Below are 18467 nucleotides of genomic sequence, written 5' to 3'. Positions count from 1 at the left end.
GTGCTCTCTATAAATATTCTGAGCAGGGAGTGCAAGGTGTAAGTGCTAGAAACAAAGAACCATTTCATGGGAGGGTCTTGGTGCCAAACTGAAAACTACCCAGACCCCATGGTGACAGGATCCAGGCTGGGATGGAGAGGGAAGATCTTGGGCAATGCAGTTGTGAAGGTCTGAAAAACCTCAATGAAAGGGAAAAAACATGGAGAAAGCTCAGGGAACTTATTCTTCAACTTGGCCTCGGTATGACCAAGGAAGGGTTTGTATAACACGGTATCTGTGAAAAACCCAGGAGGTCCCTCCAGTTCTCTACCCCTGCCTCCGTAACGATGGTAATAACACTTCATGCCTTGCAGGGGCATGAGAAGTACATTGCAGAGGGAAGAGCACTGAGGAGCGACTGTGATTGGAGCATTATATATACCTGAGACAGTTGCATCTAGCTGTAATTTGCAGTATTAAAAACAAGCCTATTTAATTACTAGGCTGCAGACTATTTTTTCCTGTTCCCACCTGCTGTGAGATATTGTGAGTGGAAAAATAGCACATGTGCAAAGAGAGCCCTAATAAAAACTTCGGAGAAATGTAAGTGGGTCTCATCTCTGTAGGTATCAAGGTAACTTTTCTTGGTACTAAGATGAAATTTTCCAAGGCTGGCTGTTTGATTTATTGTCCAGATTCTAAACCGGAACATTTCTGTCTTAGTTTTGGCAGTAAGAACAAAAGTACTAAGTGTAAGATGTCCACATTGTTTTTCATTTTGCTGATGGATGTTTTGACAGCCGAGAGACTTCTTGCTATGATCTCTTTTTTTTTTTTCTAACACTTACTTTTATAAGACATTAGAGGATAGGGAGAGAACTGATCTTCCCATCAACTGGTGGCATTGTGTCAATCAGAATTTTTTTTTCTTAAATCCCAAATAACGTCTTCTCAGCTTTCTAAAAGCTGTGATATTTTGTGCAGGAGTGTCACTGACTTAGTCCTTGTGGCATGTAAAATGGGGTGTGTATGTGTGTATTTTTAAGCACTGACTTACTTAAATTAAAGTTTGCCCCTGATTTAGCATGACTTCAGCTTTGACCCTGATTTGTCAGGTTAGTGAGGCTGAGTAAGCTAAATTTGCCAACAACGAGACTTAAAAAACAAGGAGCTGTGTCTTTTGGGTCAGTGCATCGTAGATGGGAAAGCTCACGTCCCATAGTCCCTCTGGGTACTTTTACATGGCCAACTAAGCGTTTATGCATCCGTCGCACTCAAATTAAACCACGAGACTGCTCTAAATGGCCCTTTCAGCCCAAGATCTTGAGCTGGGCAGAGGAGGAGAAAGCCCATGTGCTGGGCCAAGGCTCTCCCTGGTATCTACCAGCGCAGAAGTAGTTGGAGGTGCACCCATAGGAGACCCAGCTGTTGCAGGATGGACGTGGTGATCTAGTGAATTGGCTCCACCCCAGGTCTGGCCCTTTAAGAGTTTCCAACAAGCACCGAAGAACATTTTTCCCACTGAGCTAAAGGCCCATTTTATTTCTCTTTCCTTTTCTGTAATCTTTGCAAGATTTCCAGCCCATTTCGTGGTCTGATTTTAACAGCATCACTGACACAGACCATGGTGGTCCCTTCGTATGTGGGATTTCTGAGTCATCACCAGCCAATTATACCAAGTGCTTGACCCAGCTTTCCATGACATATTAACAGCTCTAGCTGTGGCAAAGTTATACACAGGCATGATAGGATTGATCCATCCAAATGCAGATACCTCCAGTGTAGATATCTGCTCTGTGTGAGTCCCTGTGTGCTCTCTTTATACTGCCTGGAAAGAAACAGTCAGTTTAGGGTGAAATTACTCTCACCCGTAGCAGACCTCTACATTTGGTCAAGAAAATAACTTCCTACTTGTTTTTCTCCCCAGCAATGGCAATGGGAGCACTGTGGAACTCCCTCAAGCATAAATAGGGATCCAAGATTAGGTGTTTCCAACAGTTTCTGTGGTCTGTGGAGAATTTTAAATTGAACTTTGATGGAGAGAAGTGTTTTGGTGACTTTGGTGTCCAGAAAAGTGAGGGGAGATAAGTTGTGTGTCTTGTTACGGCAAGGATTTAGGAATCCATTGCTGTAGGGTCTCTGAAAGGTAAAAGAAAATATTTTTCTAGCCAGTCAGGTTCATATTCTTTTGAAGTATTTCCTGAGAGAAATTCAGGAAAACATCCAGCCTTTTATGTCTAGACACCATCCCCTACAAAGTTGCGATCCCAAAATGCTCTACTGGCAATAGGAAGACGTGGCTTTGTCATACTGTGCTGTGACCCAGAAGAAGAAAGGGAGTGTGGCCTCTTCAAAGAACTGCAGCTCATGCCCTTTAGCTCCTTTTTACTCTGCTGAGTTATTGCTGCTGCGCTAACAAAGCCCATTTTGATTGCCTGAGCTGAATACCTAAATTCTGCGATATGGGAGTGACCTCAGCCACGAGAGCTGTGAGTTGAAGAGCAGGTTGTGGCTAATATCTGGGCACGTCATGCTATGAGGGGAGCTAACTCGGATGCATGACATGTGCGTGACCAGCCTCGTGTGAGGAGGGTGCCAGAAGAATATCTCCCCGGGCATGAAATGCCCTAAATATTGTCTTGCAAATTTATCCATCGGAGCACGGGCTGTTTTGGGTAGCAACCTGCGTATGGCAATGGCCATGCCCAAGAGTTGCTGGCCTTTAGATTTGAGCACAACCACCTTCTCTTTTTTTTTTTTTTTTTTTTTTTTTTTTTTTTTGTATTATTGGAGGAGGGGGAAGGCACAGTTTGCCTCCTCTTGCAGCTCTGTTTGATGATTTAGGAGACTTGGTAATAGAAATCAAAACTAATAATGGGATCCTGTTGATGTATTGATTTACTCTACATCTGGTGGCTGTACTGCTTTATTCTCTGGGCTCAGTAGTGTTAGAGGTAGTTCATCTTTGTTGATATGTCTTTCCTTGAAGCTTTCTTAAAAAATATATTAGTGAATTTCATAAAATGTATGTGTTATATAAAAAACAGAGATGGAAAGGTGCTACATCACGCTGATTTCAAAAAACAACACACATCCGGAATTATTTGTCTGATTTTCTTCCCCTGATCTTTGGTTCTTGCAATATTTTCTCACAGCAATATTTTTGCTTTCTCTGTTACATCTCTATTACTCCTGCAAAGATTTTTCCAACCACAGATTGAACCCTAGATTTTTTTTTTTTTCCCTGAAAAAGGTATTATAGTGTGTTGCTTATTAGAAAACAACCTTACATTGTAAACTAGTGGGGTGGGAAAAGTCTGAATTAATTTTTTTGAAGGTTTTTGAGCTAAAATCTGATAGAGCCTGGGATTTTCTGGCTAGGACCAATTTTCAGAACTGGATTAGGGGCCCAAGAGAGGAAAAAAAAATGCTTCCCCTCCCCCAGCAGTCTTTAATGCTTTTTAGTGTTCTTGCTATTAAACTAAGGGCTCATCATCATGAGACACTTCTAGTCAGTTTTTACTTAATTGCCAGTGGAAAAAATATAATTAAGTAAGCAAGGAAGAACAGCAAGACAAACTTTAGGAACTCTCTCCCAATGGGATTTGTAAGTGACCTGTTATTTTGGCATCCAGACACATACACGGATGGTGGGCAACTCAGTCTATACTTGCTGGGGACAGATGCCTCTTTGGTGACCGTACCAGAAACACTTTTATTTCTCCCAGAGCAGCATGAACATCTCCTTAGAGAGACAGGCACTGCCTGTAACAATCTACTTCCCAGCTACTGTGAAGGCAATTTCATCCCTTGCTTTGATCCTGCAATCCCAAGCCCCATGCTAATTGCTCTTAATTTAAATGACTTTTTATTTATTCATATATAAACGAGCATATGCTACAGGCCTAGCTTTATGATGCTGAGGTTTGGCAGCCTTGAAGACTCGGAGGGCCTCTGCACCCTTCTGCCAACAGTCTTCCACCATACCAGGTGGATGTTATGTCCTGGCCTGTCTCTGAGAGATAAGACGGCCCCAAATCTGATCCAAAGTGCTATTTGAGTTGTTTCCCCATGGGTTGTTGTGTTGGCAGGGCCATGGAGGCCATGCCTAGGTGGGTGAGAAGGGCTGGGTGAGCTGTTGGTGGTCCCCGGGGTACTGGGGATTTGAGCTGCACCCCAGAAACATCGTGCCCGCAGGAACTTTGGAACACATCGGTCTGTTTGCACGCTGGATTTGTTCTTGCTAAAGGCTGTTGGCATTTTGATGTCTTTTGAAGATATAACAGAGAAGTGACTCTGGAGAAGTGACTAAACTCTGATTAATGTCTCCAAGGAGCTAGATAGTCAACCAGAACCCTTTTCTTTAAGCTGCATCAATTTCCATGTGTAGCTCAGACTTTTTTTTTTGGACAATGTGGTGCTTGGAAAGAGCATGGTTCATTATGAGGAATATTACTCCTTCAGCCTTTAAGCAGAAATTAAAAAAAACCAAACCAAAACAAACAAACAAACAAAAAAACCCCTCCCAAAGCTCTGTTTAAAGACCCTGGAATATTAATTTCCATGGTAATTGATGACTGTCCCACACACTCCCATGCAACCCATACCTGAGCGTTCAGGTCCTCAGCTAGGAGGTCTGCACGCAGTCTTGAGATGGGAAGGAGAATGGCAACGTGAGGTTAAAGACTAGTGGAAACCGCAGGTAATCCCTGTACTGCTTTGCTAGGACACTGCAGGACCATCCTCATGACTCTAGAGCATCTTCTAGAGATGTGGCTGCAGTTCATCTGGGCGTGCTTGCACCAGGCATGTGACATAACCTGCTGCCCAAAGCTTTGGTCTGTGAGTTAAATGACCGAGGCATTTCACAAGCTAAAAAAAAAAAGCATATTTGTCATTCACAGGCTTCAAGCAGAGTCCTTGTGAGCTCTGCTAATGATTTACAAGCACATGGCTGTGTTGTCACGGGCTGTCACCGAGTGTCTGGCATTTGGCCACCCTTTTCCTCCCTCTTTTCCTAATTGCTGTGTTAACAGACTGCTGACCATGTTCAGTGGGTCAGAGATGTGAAGCTGAGAGTGGCAGACAGGCTGAAAAAGGGGATACAAATAACACAACTTTTACACAGCCTTTCTCACCACCCAGGAGGAGTTAATTTTCATTGTCTTTTGCATGGGCTGGAGCAAGTATTGCAAGTTTCCAGCTATCTACTAGCACTGCACACACACATCACACAGACATTACAGCCTATAAAGATTTTTCTTTTTTTTAATTGCTAGAGCAGCTTTTTGGCAAGTCATGCAGCAGCAGACGAGTCCTGCTGTTGCTGTCCAAGGTCCATGTGCTTGGCGGGAGAGCAGGAAAATATACAGTGCGTGTAGGCTGCCCAAATCTGAGCCTGAGCATATCTGAAATAGCCTGGGATGTGGCTGCCTTGGAGCAAGGCAGGTTCAGGGCTTAGACTCAGCACTTGGATGCTGAAACACAGCAGGGTTAGCAAGTAAATCCTGGGGGCTGATCTAAGTGTAATGGTATGAATATATCCCAACTCTCAGCAACCATGCCTCCAGGATGACGCTTTTTTGCTACCTGCCCACCCAAATGATGCTTTCCTACAGCAGACAAAGGATGTGGGGCTCAACCAAATTTATGTATGTCATCTCTTGTCAGGTTGGATGCCAGACTCTTGGTTAGTGCGGGCTGTAGAGAGCTACTTTCCCACCTAGACTGGGACAGCATGCCAAGTTCACATGCTTCAGCATAAACCCTTCCTGGGGTTATTCTCCCACAGGAGATGCTGCCTTCCCCCCCCCCATTTTTTTTAAGGAACCTGCAATACTCTTGTCACAGGGAATCAGGTATCTCAAAGAGGAAACCTGGAAACAACCCAGATGGGAGTTTTTTGTGTTGCAAACAAGTGCCCACCTGGACAACCAAGGGGCCAAGTGCAAGGTTCACCCAGGGAGAAGTATTGATGCAGCCAAAGAGAGCTAAAGAAAACTGTCTGTTTGCAAGTTATATTCAGCTCTTCACAGAATAAGTAATTCATACAATATCATCTTTCAACTCCCACTTTCTTCTTGATTCCTTCTGAAATTATGTTCTACGGGAAAGATCTTGTAGTCATTAAAAGAAAGTGAAACCGTCTGAGCAAAGCAGAGTCTGCTTCCTTCCGTGTGTGCCAGTGCTGAGAAGGACTGGAAACAGCCCCCTGTTGCCTTAATTGTGTGCCACAAGATGACTTTATAGGAGGGGCTTGCCTGTTCATTTGGTGTTATTGGGGTTTTGCTTAAGCTCTATCTCACTGATGTGTAAAATGGAGAAAAGAAGTAGAGTCAGGCAACTGAAGGTCTTGCATAGTGAATATGAAATATGTCCCGATTAAAATGGCAATAAAACAAGCAAAGGAAAACCATTTATTACATAAGAACACAGGGGGAAAGTGTCATGTGGCTGACTTCCAGTTTTATTAGACGTGCAACTTAAATCATACTAGAAGGGTCAAAATAAGAGGAGCTTTTTCACATGGCAGGTAGGAGAGCTGTAGATTGTCCTGTCAAAAATATGGATGATAAATAGTTACGTGAGCTTGAGTGGAAAAGTAGACAAAACATCCAAATCAAAGAATACTGAAGCTGGAAGGGAAACCTGGAGGTTTCAGACATAGATCAGGTTGCTCAAGGCCTGATCCAGCTGAGGCTTTAATATCTCCCAAGAAGGAGACTGCCTCACCTCTCTGAGTGGGTCTGCCTCCATCTTCCCCGTAATCCCCCTCACGGCACTGGTTGGCCACCATTAGCTCTTCTCATCACTTTCTCGGGTTGCCCAGTTGTGGTTGCTCCCTCCCTGGAAGGGTTCAAGGACAGGTTGGATGGGGCTTTGGGCAACCTGGGCTGGTGGAAGGTGGCCCTGCCCGGGGCCGGGGGTTGGAACTAGATGATCTTTAAGGTCCCTTCCAATTCAAACCAGTCAATAATTCTTGCCAAATACAGCAGTGCCCTGGGCACCAGGTGCTGCTCTGTCAGGTGTCCCAGGCTATGCTGTTACATGGGGTTCTTGAGTCCCAGATGCAAGATTTGTCATTTGCCTGTGCAAAAGCAGGGGCTTACACTGAGATTTGCACAGAAACCGTGTCTAAGAAGGGACATTCCTGAACTAAAAATGGTTGGATGCTTTGAAAGTAGTGGAGGGTGGGAAGGCATATGCCCCAGGCTGTCCTAATCTTCTTCCTAAGGTATTTCCTTATGTCTACTGTTGGAGAAGGACTCATGGGCTGGATAGACTTTTTATTTCAGAGAGCAGAATGTGGCAGAGATCTAGAAATCCGTAAGAGGCCTGGAGAGGATGAATAGGGATGATCACTCATTCTCCATCCTAACGCAAGGATTAGCCAGCACCTAATGAGCTTAGCAGGTGCCAGGTTCAAAATGAGTGAAGGAAGATAGTTCTTTACCTGAAAAGTAATTAAATTATGGAACTCATTGTCTCAGGATGGCAGTGTGGGAAAAACATAAATAGGTTAGAAGAGAAGCACCCGTTGGAGGTTGTCAAACACTACAAGAGCACTTCTGGCTCAGGAAGTTGCGGAACCTTTAATTGCTGGGATGAGGAAGGATACCACAGCAGGTTTGCTGGTCTCTATCTGTTAGAATCCACCCCTGGTCTCTGCTCGAGGTAGGATCCTGGGCTAGAGCAGCCTCCAGTCTGGTGTGGTGCAGCTGTCTCAATGTCACATTGTCACTGGGAGAAGGTAAAGATGGCAGGACCCGAGTGGAGATGAAGAACACGGTGGGTTTGCTGAGCTGTCCGTGCAAATCTCCAACACTCATCTCGGGCAGCCTAACCCATCCACAAAGTGCTGACTTCAGAGAGTGGGAAGGTTTCAAGCTCTTTGGGAAGAGACATGCAGGCTTTTATCGCCTTGGGCTTTCCCTTACATCTCTAGCTGATCTCACCTGGCTTTGCTCAGTGTCGTTATCAAAAACTTCCAAACCCCAGCTGGGGCAACCTGTAGGGATTTGTCAAAACTTGCTTTTTTTTTTTTTTTTTCCTTCCCCAGATTGCTTCCGCCCGTGTTTCTGTATGTATTTCCCCTGCACACGGAGCGGAATAAAAAGCTGACTTGAGACCTACTTGTTTTATGCCTGAATTTACTTCGATTTTCTCTGCCTGAAGCTCCTCATTCTTTTCTACTGTATTGCTGCTGGCCTGCTGGGACTCTCTCAGTGCCCACAAAAGTTTCTCTTGTCCAGCTAAATTAACACTTTCCTCCATGAGCTCAGATTTTTGCCTAAACATGGACTCTTAGAGCACTAATTTCTCTTAAATCTTCATAGTTTGGTTAGGTACACGCATGTGCACTAAAATCAGTTTCAAAATGGCTCAGGTTTATTTTAAGCCCTTTTTTTTTTTTTTTTTTTTTAGATGCCAAATGCAATGATTTCTGTATGATTAAAAAAAGCCCTACAGAGTATTTTCAGCGTGATTTAGAGGCTCTTCTACAAGGATCTGGGCTGTCTTAACTAAATGGTTGGTGTTCACTCGTGTGTGGAAAAGGCCTTGGTGTCTTTGGATGCACATTATTTTATCTAACCTAAGCACAATTTAATCTTGGAGAGTTAAAAAGCAAGAGTTTAAGCTGATGTCTCACAGCTTGAGACAGTCACTACTGGAAAAATCATGCAAGCTATCTCTTTTTTTTTGAGCAGAGAAGCTATCATGTTTAAATTTTTGGATGCAAACTTTTGGAATTGTTTCTGGGAACAAAGCTTTTCTTTCAAACACAGCTACAGCTTAAAATGAAAATATGAAGAAAAAAAAAAAAAAATCAGGTAAATCTTGAGTGAAACAAAGCATTCAGTTCCAAGGTAAAGAAAACACTGATTTTTAAGACAAATGAACCATTTAGCATGACTCCTTGCTTAGAAGAAGTTAGGGGGTTTGGATCATCCAGAATCATATTCTTTCCCCTACTCTTTATTCTGGAAACCAGACATCAAACCAGAAAGAACAGTATTCTTGTCTTAATTTAAAAGGGTCAAACATTGTTTCGTAAGTGCTCTGCACAATACTTTTAAACAGTGCTAGAAATATCATCAGAATAAGGATGTTAAGTGGAATTAAACAAGATTATGAATTTTGAAGGCAGTTTAAGAACCTCTAATACAGAAAAATCAGTAAAACCACGCCACTGTGACCTTTGCCATATAAATATATTGCAGCAGAACAAACCAGACTCTTTTGTTATGTGCTGAATATGAAATGGGCTGTCTTGGGGCTTTCACATCCTGATGAGGCAGTCTGAATTAGCAGCTGGTTGGTTTTAATCCAGACATTTCTGTCTAAAGGGCACCGTTAGCTCCATGGCAGGGAAGGAGCTGGGGGAGCCCAGGGAAAAAAAAAATTGGACCCTGAAGGAACTTCATGTCCCTATGGCAGGCCAGAGCCAGCGATCCACTGCTGCTAAAATGTTGTGACAGAGGAGATGATGGCCCAAAGTGTTTTCTAGCAGGAAAAGAGTTGCTTTTGTTAAGCAGGGCCTGAGATGGGCAGTCAGACCGTGCCCTAGAGAAATGGTCCATGGGGACTTATTCTACAGGCTTGGGTGGAGAAGCATTGTGAGAAGTTGCAACCAAGCTGGGGAAGGGTGATGAGAAGCAAGTGCACCAAGGGGAACATACACTGTCAAGGGAAAGTAGAGAGGTTGTGGCAAGGTTTAGCACCAGTTCATGTAGCAGCAGTGAGAAAGCAAGAGAGTGAGGGTATGCTCATGCCTTCACCTGCCTCATTGTGTTGGTGGGGTCTCTGGTTTGCAGGATGCAAGACCACAGGGCACCCCAGGCACACCACTGAAGTGTCCCTGGGCAATAGCATCCATCTTTGGGAGAATGGTAGAGGACAGGTTGTTAAAGCTGACATGCATTCCAGACAGTTCAGCAAGGCTGGGTTTTGTGGGGGTCCTGGGCAGGAACAGGAATAGGGACTAGGACAAGATGTAGTGGCCTCAAATTGCACCAGGGAAGGTTTAGACTAGATATTAGGAAGGATTTCTTTGCAGAAGGAGCTGTTGGGTGTTGGAATGGGCTGCCCAGGGCAGGGGGGCAGTCCCCATCCCTGGAGGGGTTAAAGAGTCGGGCTGAGCCAGCGCTGAGGGATCTGGAGTTGGGAGCTGTCAGTGTTAGGTCAATGGTTGTACTGGAGGATCTTCAAGGTCTTTTCCAACCTAGACGGTTCTGTAATTCTGTGACTCAACGTGGCTGCGAGACCTGGCGGCAAGGCATGCAATGCTCTGCCTTCAGCAGACAGCCTAGTCCAGGCATCCTTGCACAAACCCAACACCAACATATAACTATAGGTAGCAAACCATGGGAGACAAATAGAAAGCTGTTAACCATCTTAGCAGAATCACTCGCTCCTCTTCAAAGAGCTCCTGTGTGGCATAGGATGTGATACAGGGCTCCAGCTAAACCTTTAGGATCCCTCCTGACTAAGTCCTTGTTCAAATCCCTTTGCTGTCCGATCTTTAAGCATTTCCCGCTGGAGACCCGTACAATGCTACAGCCACCTCCCATGCCCCTATGTGCAATTCCTGATCTAGCTGTGAGGAAATGAGCTTTGAGAACATCTGGACACATTGCTGTTCCCATGCTGAACATCTCAGTCCCTTAGGACATTCCCAGTGGGCTTGAGCCCGTTTCCCTGCTGCGAATAACCAGTCTAAACTGGAGACATTTTGGGGCATCTCTAGAAAAAAGTGTAAAATGAAACAGGATAGAAATGTCTATTAAAAAGAGGAGAAGTGAGACCACAAATGATTTAACGGGAGAAATCTTGATTACTAAGCTAAACCATGCCATCGGTCAGCCAAGACATCCAACAGCCAACTTAGCTATGTGTGGAGGCATCGTACTGCGTGGTGTTGCAAGAGATGGGACTACCACCACCCATATACTCTTGCTTGATAATGAAAATCTGTAGTGGAGGGAGGGCTACGAACCCCTTTCCTGAGCCTCTGAACAGTCTAATTTTGACAAGAAAACCCGGAGAGTAGATATTCAAACAACTGACCCCATGGAGCAGGCATCATCTAAAAATGGGCAAGGGTTTATGGGGCTGCAAAGGAAGGTTGATGTAATAAGGTTGGTCAGGAGCAAAGTGGACCGCGGGAAGATGAGTCTCACCACCACGTAAAAGTAAAGAGATGTTTTAAAGTGACCAAAGAATCTACACAAAAATAAGGAAACCAGACTATATATTTTTTTTAAAAAAAGGATACATTATTTAGTGTATTTTTTTCGAGCTTGCTGGACATCATACTGAAGCACTGTAAAGCTGTCAGAGAAATTATATACTTTTTTTCTGTTGTCAACTAAAGCGTGCTTTTATGGAGTCAATTAGCCACAAATTATGAACACACATCACTTCTCTGAGAATGAATTACGGCACAACCCAATAAACATAACTGTCTTTGCTCACTGGTCATTGCCCTGATGAGGAGGCCGTTGGACTTTCCTATCCAACCAGAACAGAAACTTCATGTTCATTTATTTGTGTTTCATTCTGCAAGCTTGCCACTTTCAAGTGCTGCAGCATGAGGGGAAATGGGGTCATTGGTATCACTGCTCTGACGTGCAAACCTGGACACGAGCTCAGTGTGTAAAACGCAATTTCGTCGGTGGAAGGAGTTCATATAAGCTGGGATGGCATGAGTGCTTGGATCTACAACGGAGCCTATAGCTGCTGTCATATTCAATAGAGAAGTGCAGCCAATGACATCTTTACATAGTATATTGTGTGGCCTCCACAGACCTTAGAGCCCTTTTTGAAGGTGGAGAGCCACAGTCTTATCAAGGTTTTAGTTTTTACTTTTGTTTGCTGGAGGGTTTCTTTTCTTTCTTTTTTTTTTTTTTTTGTTTTGTTTTTAACAGATGGGGAAACTGAGGCACAGAAAGGTGTTGTGACTTGCCCACAGTTGGTGGTAGACCTTGAACCCCCCCTGGTCTTGCTCATGGCTTTTCAGCTTCCCACCTGGACCATGGTGAGAAGGAAGGGCTGCCCACTTGTTCCCGAGGAGAGGAGAACCACAGCTCCTCCCGGGGTGAGGGGAAGGGGTGTCTCTCTCAGCGGCGATGTCTGGCAGGGGGGACAACGGCACGCATGGTTTCTGCCAACCCCGAGAGGCAAGAGAAGCAAGGAACCTGAAATGGAGAGGCAGGAGCCCGTTGGTCAGGCACTGAGCGAGAGGACACAGCTCTACAGGATGCATTCCTGCCTCTCTGTGGCTTTCAGGGCCTCGTGCATGCTGGCGGCAGAGAGCCTCCTGTTGATGTTCCTGTACCTGCACCTCAGAAGGTTCCAGAAAGTAGTCCTCAAGTCCCGGTTAAAGAAAGCATAAATCAAGGGGTTGATGAGGGAGTTGGTGTATCCCAGCCAGAGCAGAGTCCTCTCCAGCCGCAGGGGCATGCAGCTGCAGCGGATGCCGCAGATGAAAGGCCGAGCCGTTGACATCAGGAAGAACGGAAGCCAGCAAAACGTGAACGCCCCCACGATAATGCCGAGGGTCCTGGCTGCTTTCTGCTCCCTTTTGAAGATGGAAATATTCTTTCGGTCTTGCCGGAGCAGTTTGGAGAGGGTGGCGCATTCCTCCACCGCTTTGGTACGCTTGGAGCTGTGGTGGCTCCGGCTGGAGGCCTCCAGGCAGTAGACACCCTCCTCTTCGTAGTGCTTGGGGAAGTTCATGAAGCGGTGCTTCTCGGCGCTGACCTTGGCGGCTTTGTAGATCCGGCTGTACATGACGAGCATGACCGCCATGGGGATGTAGAAGGCAACCCCCGTGGAGTAGACTGTGTACCCAAAGTCCTGGCTGATGAGACAGACTCTTTCCACGGTGACGTTCTTGGCCCAGCCAAAAAGCGGAGGAAGAGTGATGGAGGCAGACAGGAGCCAAACAATGAAAACCATCTTGGCCATCAGCTTCCCGTTTTGTCTCACGGGGTACGTCAGTGGCCGAGTGATCCCCAGATACCTGGAAAAAAAAAAAAAAAAAAAAAAAAAAAAAAAAAAAAAAAGAGGTGTTGCAAAGGGTTAGGAAGGTTGCAAGGTGCGAGTGCTGTTGGGTTGTTTTCAGCCTTTAGTGTTCCATCACAGCAGGATTTTAGCCCTGGCAAGGGGCAAGAAATGAATTTGCCAAATGAAAACGTACCCAGGGACTTGCAGCTGCAGTATCTTTTGTGAAACACATTTCACACCCCTTCAGCTCTCTTGCCTAAACACCCTGTTTCAACTACCCCCCCCTTCTTTCTTGCAACCACCCCATGCATGAAATGAGATGTCATTTAACTGCTGAGCGCAGTCCGACCTCCACATGGTTTCCTGGGGAATAAAAATGTTTTTAAAAGCTTAGTTTTCTACCAGAACTGGTTTGGACAGAGAACGTGCAACAACTTCCAGCTGTGGCATGTAACTCACTCCAGACTGTTGCCTTGCCCAGGAAATGCCCAGGAGTGGGGTGGGTGATCCGCAAAGTAATACTTGCACAAGGCTACGTCAGGACTGACTCCTGATGAAATGAATAGACTCATACCAGTGTTTAATGGGCAGTGGGAAGGACAACACCCTTCTCTTATTTCTCCAGGCAGCTTGGGAAGAAATACAACCTGCAGCTGAGATGCCCCTGGGGCAGAGTGTGAGCAAGGAGCCATCCTGCCTTTGGGAAGACTTAATGATGTGTCTGGATGGGCACGGAAAGCAAAGCTAGTGATCGGGTGGTGGGCCGTAGCTTAAGACTGACAGACTCAAGCCCTCTTTCAGCCAATGGAATCTGTGTGTGTGCCTCTTGCAGCACTGGCACCCACGGGAGACGTCACTGTCAGCAGCACACCCCATCCCTCTCCATCCAGCCTGAAATATTAGGACAAACCTACAGGTTCCTGCAACGTCTACTGGAGATGACCTCTGGAAACCAAGAGAGGAGAGAGACAAAGAGCTGGAGTAGTCTGCTCCCTTCTGAAGTGATGGATTCCAGCCCTTCCTTGAGAGTGAAATGAGAGGAGCTCTGAGTAGGACATCCCAAAAGCATGTGGTCACCCACAGATTCACAAATCCTGATGCCTGGGGTTAGGAGTTACCTTGTCAGCTTGACTGAAAGGAGCTGGAGACTGCATCAACCATCAGCTCCTGGTTAGACTACAGGGTGTAATTTTGAACCATCCCCAGTCTTGATTGAGAGGGTTCGTGCGACTAAGAAATTGTGCCAACCGTTATTTGGTAAATTACAATTGTAAATTAATAAATCAGGAAGGAGCTGGCCACTGTCAGCCAACGTTCCCACTGAAAAACCTCTGCCCACTATTCAGTCTCAATCAGTCCAGAAAAAACCTTTAGCTAGTCATATGGATTTCTTTTATGTTACAGCCTTTTGGTTCAAACCTGCCTGCTGTCAGGAATTTGTAGTCATTTTTAGGCAGGATCACATCACCTCTTAATTGTTCTTGGATAAACTGTGTCAGTCCAGAGTAGCAGGGAGCAGCAGCTGTATGGATGAAAGATGTTCAAGGGAAGAACTGGCTTTTCTGCCAAAAAGGAAAATCTCTGTAGAGAATTTTACCTCTGCTGTGCCATTATTTCATTCTGACAATCAATCTTATTGTAGATATTAGGAGGGTGGTTTTTTTTTTCCCTTCCCTGATTATTTCCCTCTTCCAGATCCTCCCCCAAGGTTGGAAGAAGGTGGAAATAAAATTTAAAAAAATCCAATTCCTCCTCCCCTCCTGACTGCTAAATAAATTCAAAGCCTGAAGTATTCTCCCCTGACTCCCTGATAAAATGAATTTGAATTCATTCACTGAGTTATTCTTTTCCTGTTTTCCTCTGTATTTTCTTCAGCTGGTCTTACAAAAACAAAGCAAAACTCTCCATGACCGCCTACGCTGCTCGGACACCCGGCAGCGGTACAGGACGACGTTCATGAATGCAAAGGCAATGCAACCGCATGGGAAAGGACTTTTTAACCCCGTCACCCCACTGGGCCATGGTACAACAGAGCTGGTTTTGGTGCTGTCCTTCCAAAAGATACCCCTGACTCCTTCCTACCCGGGCCGAGCACATCAAGAAGTGATGAGCCTGGCTGGAAGATCGGGGCTCAGGGGTGGTTGGGGGCAGGCTGGAGGGGTGTTGCCAAATATCCATCCTGCTATAGGAAGGGGCTTTGGAGGGAGAGCAGACTTGATGTCCCCTAGGCTGGGAGAAAACCAAGCCCTGCTGTTACATCTCCAGACTCAGCACCCTCTCTAGAGCACATCTCTATATATCCAAGACAAGAACTTTGCAAACTAATATATGCTGGGTTGTATGATATCCTTTATCAGTCTATTACTGGGTTTTCTTTAGAAGCCAATCCGCTTGGGATTTGCTGAAACTTCAAGGAATTTACACGCTAGCCAAGCAAAATGCACAGTGACAAGATTTAAAAAGCAGGCAAAGCTGACACATTTCATCTCTGGGTGCCTTGTGCAGCCGCTGCTGGAGGAAATGGGGCCGTTTTGAGGTCTTTGCTTATAATTTTGATGAAAGCGGGAAGACCTCAAAATAGGCCAGCGTTTACAGCAGTGCGGGAGGCGAGACTGCACAGACATGCAATGAAATTCAAATCAAATTCTCTTGCTTTGATTATTATTTTTTTTCTTTTCTTTTCTTGTCTTGTTGTTAATCAAGTTTAGTGATAATCAGGTAACAAAAGCCGGTTTCCAGAGCAGCTGTTTACTGGCAGTTTGTGTGGATTTGCAGGACCACTGCTGTGCAGAGCTGATTGTGGAGCCACTCGTTCCCTGTGCAATAAACTTTCCACATCCTCACTCCCACCAATTCCTGGGCAGCCCGAGCCCTGACTGTGGGTCATGGATGGTGGCTCCAGGTTGGGCTCCACCATCAACCCCATGGACGAGCATTTATTCTACACTCAACAGTAATTTTTTTAAATCTTTATGTCAGGGATTAAATAATAAAGAAAAACAAAACAAAACAAAACAAAACCTCTTCAAGGTGCCCCTTCTACAGCTGGTGAACTAGGAAAGGACGAACCTCCGCTCACACAGGTTGGCTGAATCCAAACGAGCCCAGAATTGGTGTTTCCCAGACCCCCACTGTTTTACCACAATCCCATGCTTCCTCTAAGCCAAATTTAAACTCCTTACCTGACTCCCAAGCTGATTCTATGCCTGCCCCATCCTGCTGAAGGAGAGGAACCCTCCAGGTGGAGGATGTGAAGGGCAGCTGGAGGCTACAGCTACCTGTGTGTGGCTTCGTCTGCCCATGCCCCAGGCCAGGGTTGGAGGGAGCATCCCAGGGATGCACCCCAGCTCACTGGAAATACAATGCAGGGACATGTTCGGATGAAGGATGCAGGAAAGGCAATCCAGCAAAATGCTGCGCAGGTTTCATCCCACCGACTCTTGTGAGGCATTTTTTTTTTTTTTTTTTTTTCAATTTGCATCATATCATTTGCTTTTGGGTAGAAAATACTTGCCAGGGAGCTGGGATAGCCCCAGCGGGGCTGTCTGGGAAATGGATGGAGGGTTTTTTCTCCACTTGGAAAACCTGAGGTGATATGTGGGGTTTAGGGAGCTTCTTTTGTCATGTTTGGCATTTTTACAGAGAGCTTCATCAAAAGCTGAACAGCCAAAAGGGTTTTTTTCCGTTGTTTTGGTTTTGGTTTGTGGCATTAAAGAACCTATAACATTGGCAGGCTTTTATGTGAGAAAAATCTAAGAGAAAGATGGATGTTTCCAGCATTTTTCTTTTTTGATTTAAAAGAAAATCAATCAAATTTCCCTTCAGACAAGATTAGTTCTACCAGCTTCAATCGAGAAAGCGCTCTGCATTAATAATCAATAATAGCAGCCTACATTTTAATAGTAGACGTCATCTTGGGCAAATCAAGCATCTTTCATACCTAAACTAACCAAAATATGAGGACACTTCAGTCATCAATAAAATACAACCTCCTCTTTGGCAGGAACAGGCAGTTGTCTAACAGTGACCAAGTTGGCATTCAGGACAGAACTAGAGGAGACATATTTCTGAGGAGCACCAGTGCTATTCCTCTTCTTTCTTGCAGGGCAGGAGGAACAGCTTGCCATCATCATGGGGGTGTGTGCGGGGAGTTTCAGGTAATGCCTCACTGAGATGAACAACCATTTCATCTCTTTTGGTGCAGGTGTTTCAGGCTCTCTGCAAACTCAGCTACTCTTTTGCTTTGTGGTTGGCTTTCTTTTGTATCAGCATAGAAGCTGAAAAGCGTGCTTTTGGAGATGTTTCCATCAGGAGCTAAACTAAAAATCCTGCCCATCCCAAGTTTGGAGATCCAGGCGTGGTCCTGGATCCATGCTCCCCCTCAATCCACCTCCATCAACTGCCTTGTGGGAGCAGCGAGGGCGATGACTTGACGTGGAGCAACGACTTACAGGATGCTCAAGATCCTGCCCTGGGATAATTCACACAACTCACAGGCTGCTCCTGGGGACCCCTGAGGCAGAAAGCAGCAGGACAGTGCCCCAGTCACCAACTCCTCCTTTGTGCATCAGAGGACATCCCAATTATTCCCATTCCCTCCTCAAAGCCCAGCAGGGACTCAGCCCACCAGCCCCCTGCACTTGCAGCATCTTCCTTCCACCCAGACCATGGTGGGCACAGCTGGGAGGACTGTCCACTCCCTTCTCTAACAGCCCTCCTTCTGCTCAAATTACCATCTTTGCTCTTTTTCTCTTTTCCCAGCTAGAAATGTATTTTGGGCAATTATCCTCTAACCACCCGCCTTCCCTACCAGGCATTTGGTGGATGGGGGGATGAAGGTCTGGGAGCAAACAATAATGCTGCGGCCCAGAAGAACCAGCCCATGTCAGAAGACGCAGCCTCTTGTATCAGAGGTTTTTCCTCCATCACTCTACTGAGAGGTCTGAAGCAACATGCTCTCTCCATCATTCCCTTTGCTCCCTTTTCCTACCCAAAATAATAATTTAAAACCCCCAAACCAGTGGGGTTTGCATGGTCAGCAGCTGGAGAAGGTGTACTAGAGATGAGTTGGTGTTCGAGAGCCATGTGAGATGGGGCACGGGACGGGGCCGCCGTGGGGTGGGATGGTTTTCCCTCCCTGCAGCTCAGAGCTGGCAGCATGAATTTTGCAGCCTGAAGCTGCCCCACTCCTGGGCTCCTATGAGCCCCACCAAGCTCATCCGGGTGAGCTGGGCAGAGATGCTCCCCCAGAGAGGCGGGTGTGTGCTGAAAACAGAAAAAGTATACCCACAAGTGCCTCCAGCATCACCCGGTTAAAGCAGATCCTCCTTGGCTGTATGACCAGTGGGCGCAACTTAGAGCAGCCTGAGGGCTGCTCCCATTTAAGCTGAAGTTTGGATTTACTCCACCCTGCTTCCCCACTGCCCTCCCTACAGCCCTCAGCACCACCCAGGATTTGGCTTTGGCATGTGTGCCCCCCC

General features: G+C 45.8%; 1 protein-coding gene across 1 annotated transcript in view; it reads right to left on the bottom strand.

Moving 5' to 3' along the window:
• Nucleotides 1-11273: 11273 nt before the first annotated feature.
• Nucleotides 11274-18467, bottom strand: part of LOC113479423 (5-hydroxytryptamine receptor 7-like) — a 9520-nt gene continuing 2326 nt past the window's right edge. Inside the window, exon 2 of the mRNA XM_026847321.1 lies at nt 11274-13003. Coding sequence (XP_026703122.1) covers nt 12232-13003 — 772 coding nt within the window. The 3' untranslated portion in view covers nt 11274-12231. The remainder of the gene's footprint in view (nt 13004-18467) is intronic.

The sequence above is a fragment of the Athene cunicularia genome (assembly GCF_003259725.1).
Source record: "Athene cunicularia isolate RWA chromosome 4 unlocalized genomic scaffold, athCun1 chr4_part1, whole genome shotgun sequence".
NCBI lineage: Eukaryota > Metazoa > Chordata > Aves > Strigiformes > Strigidae > Athene > Athene cunicularia.
This window is presented reverse-complemented; position numbering and strand designations above follow the sequence as displayed.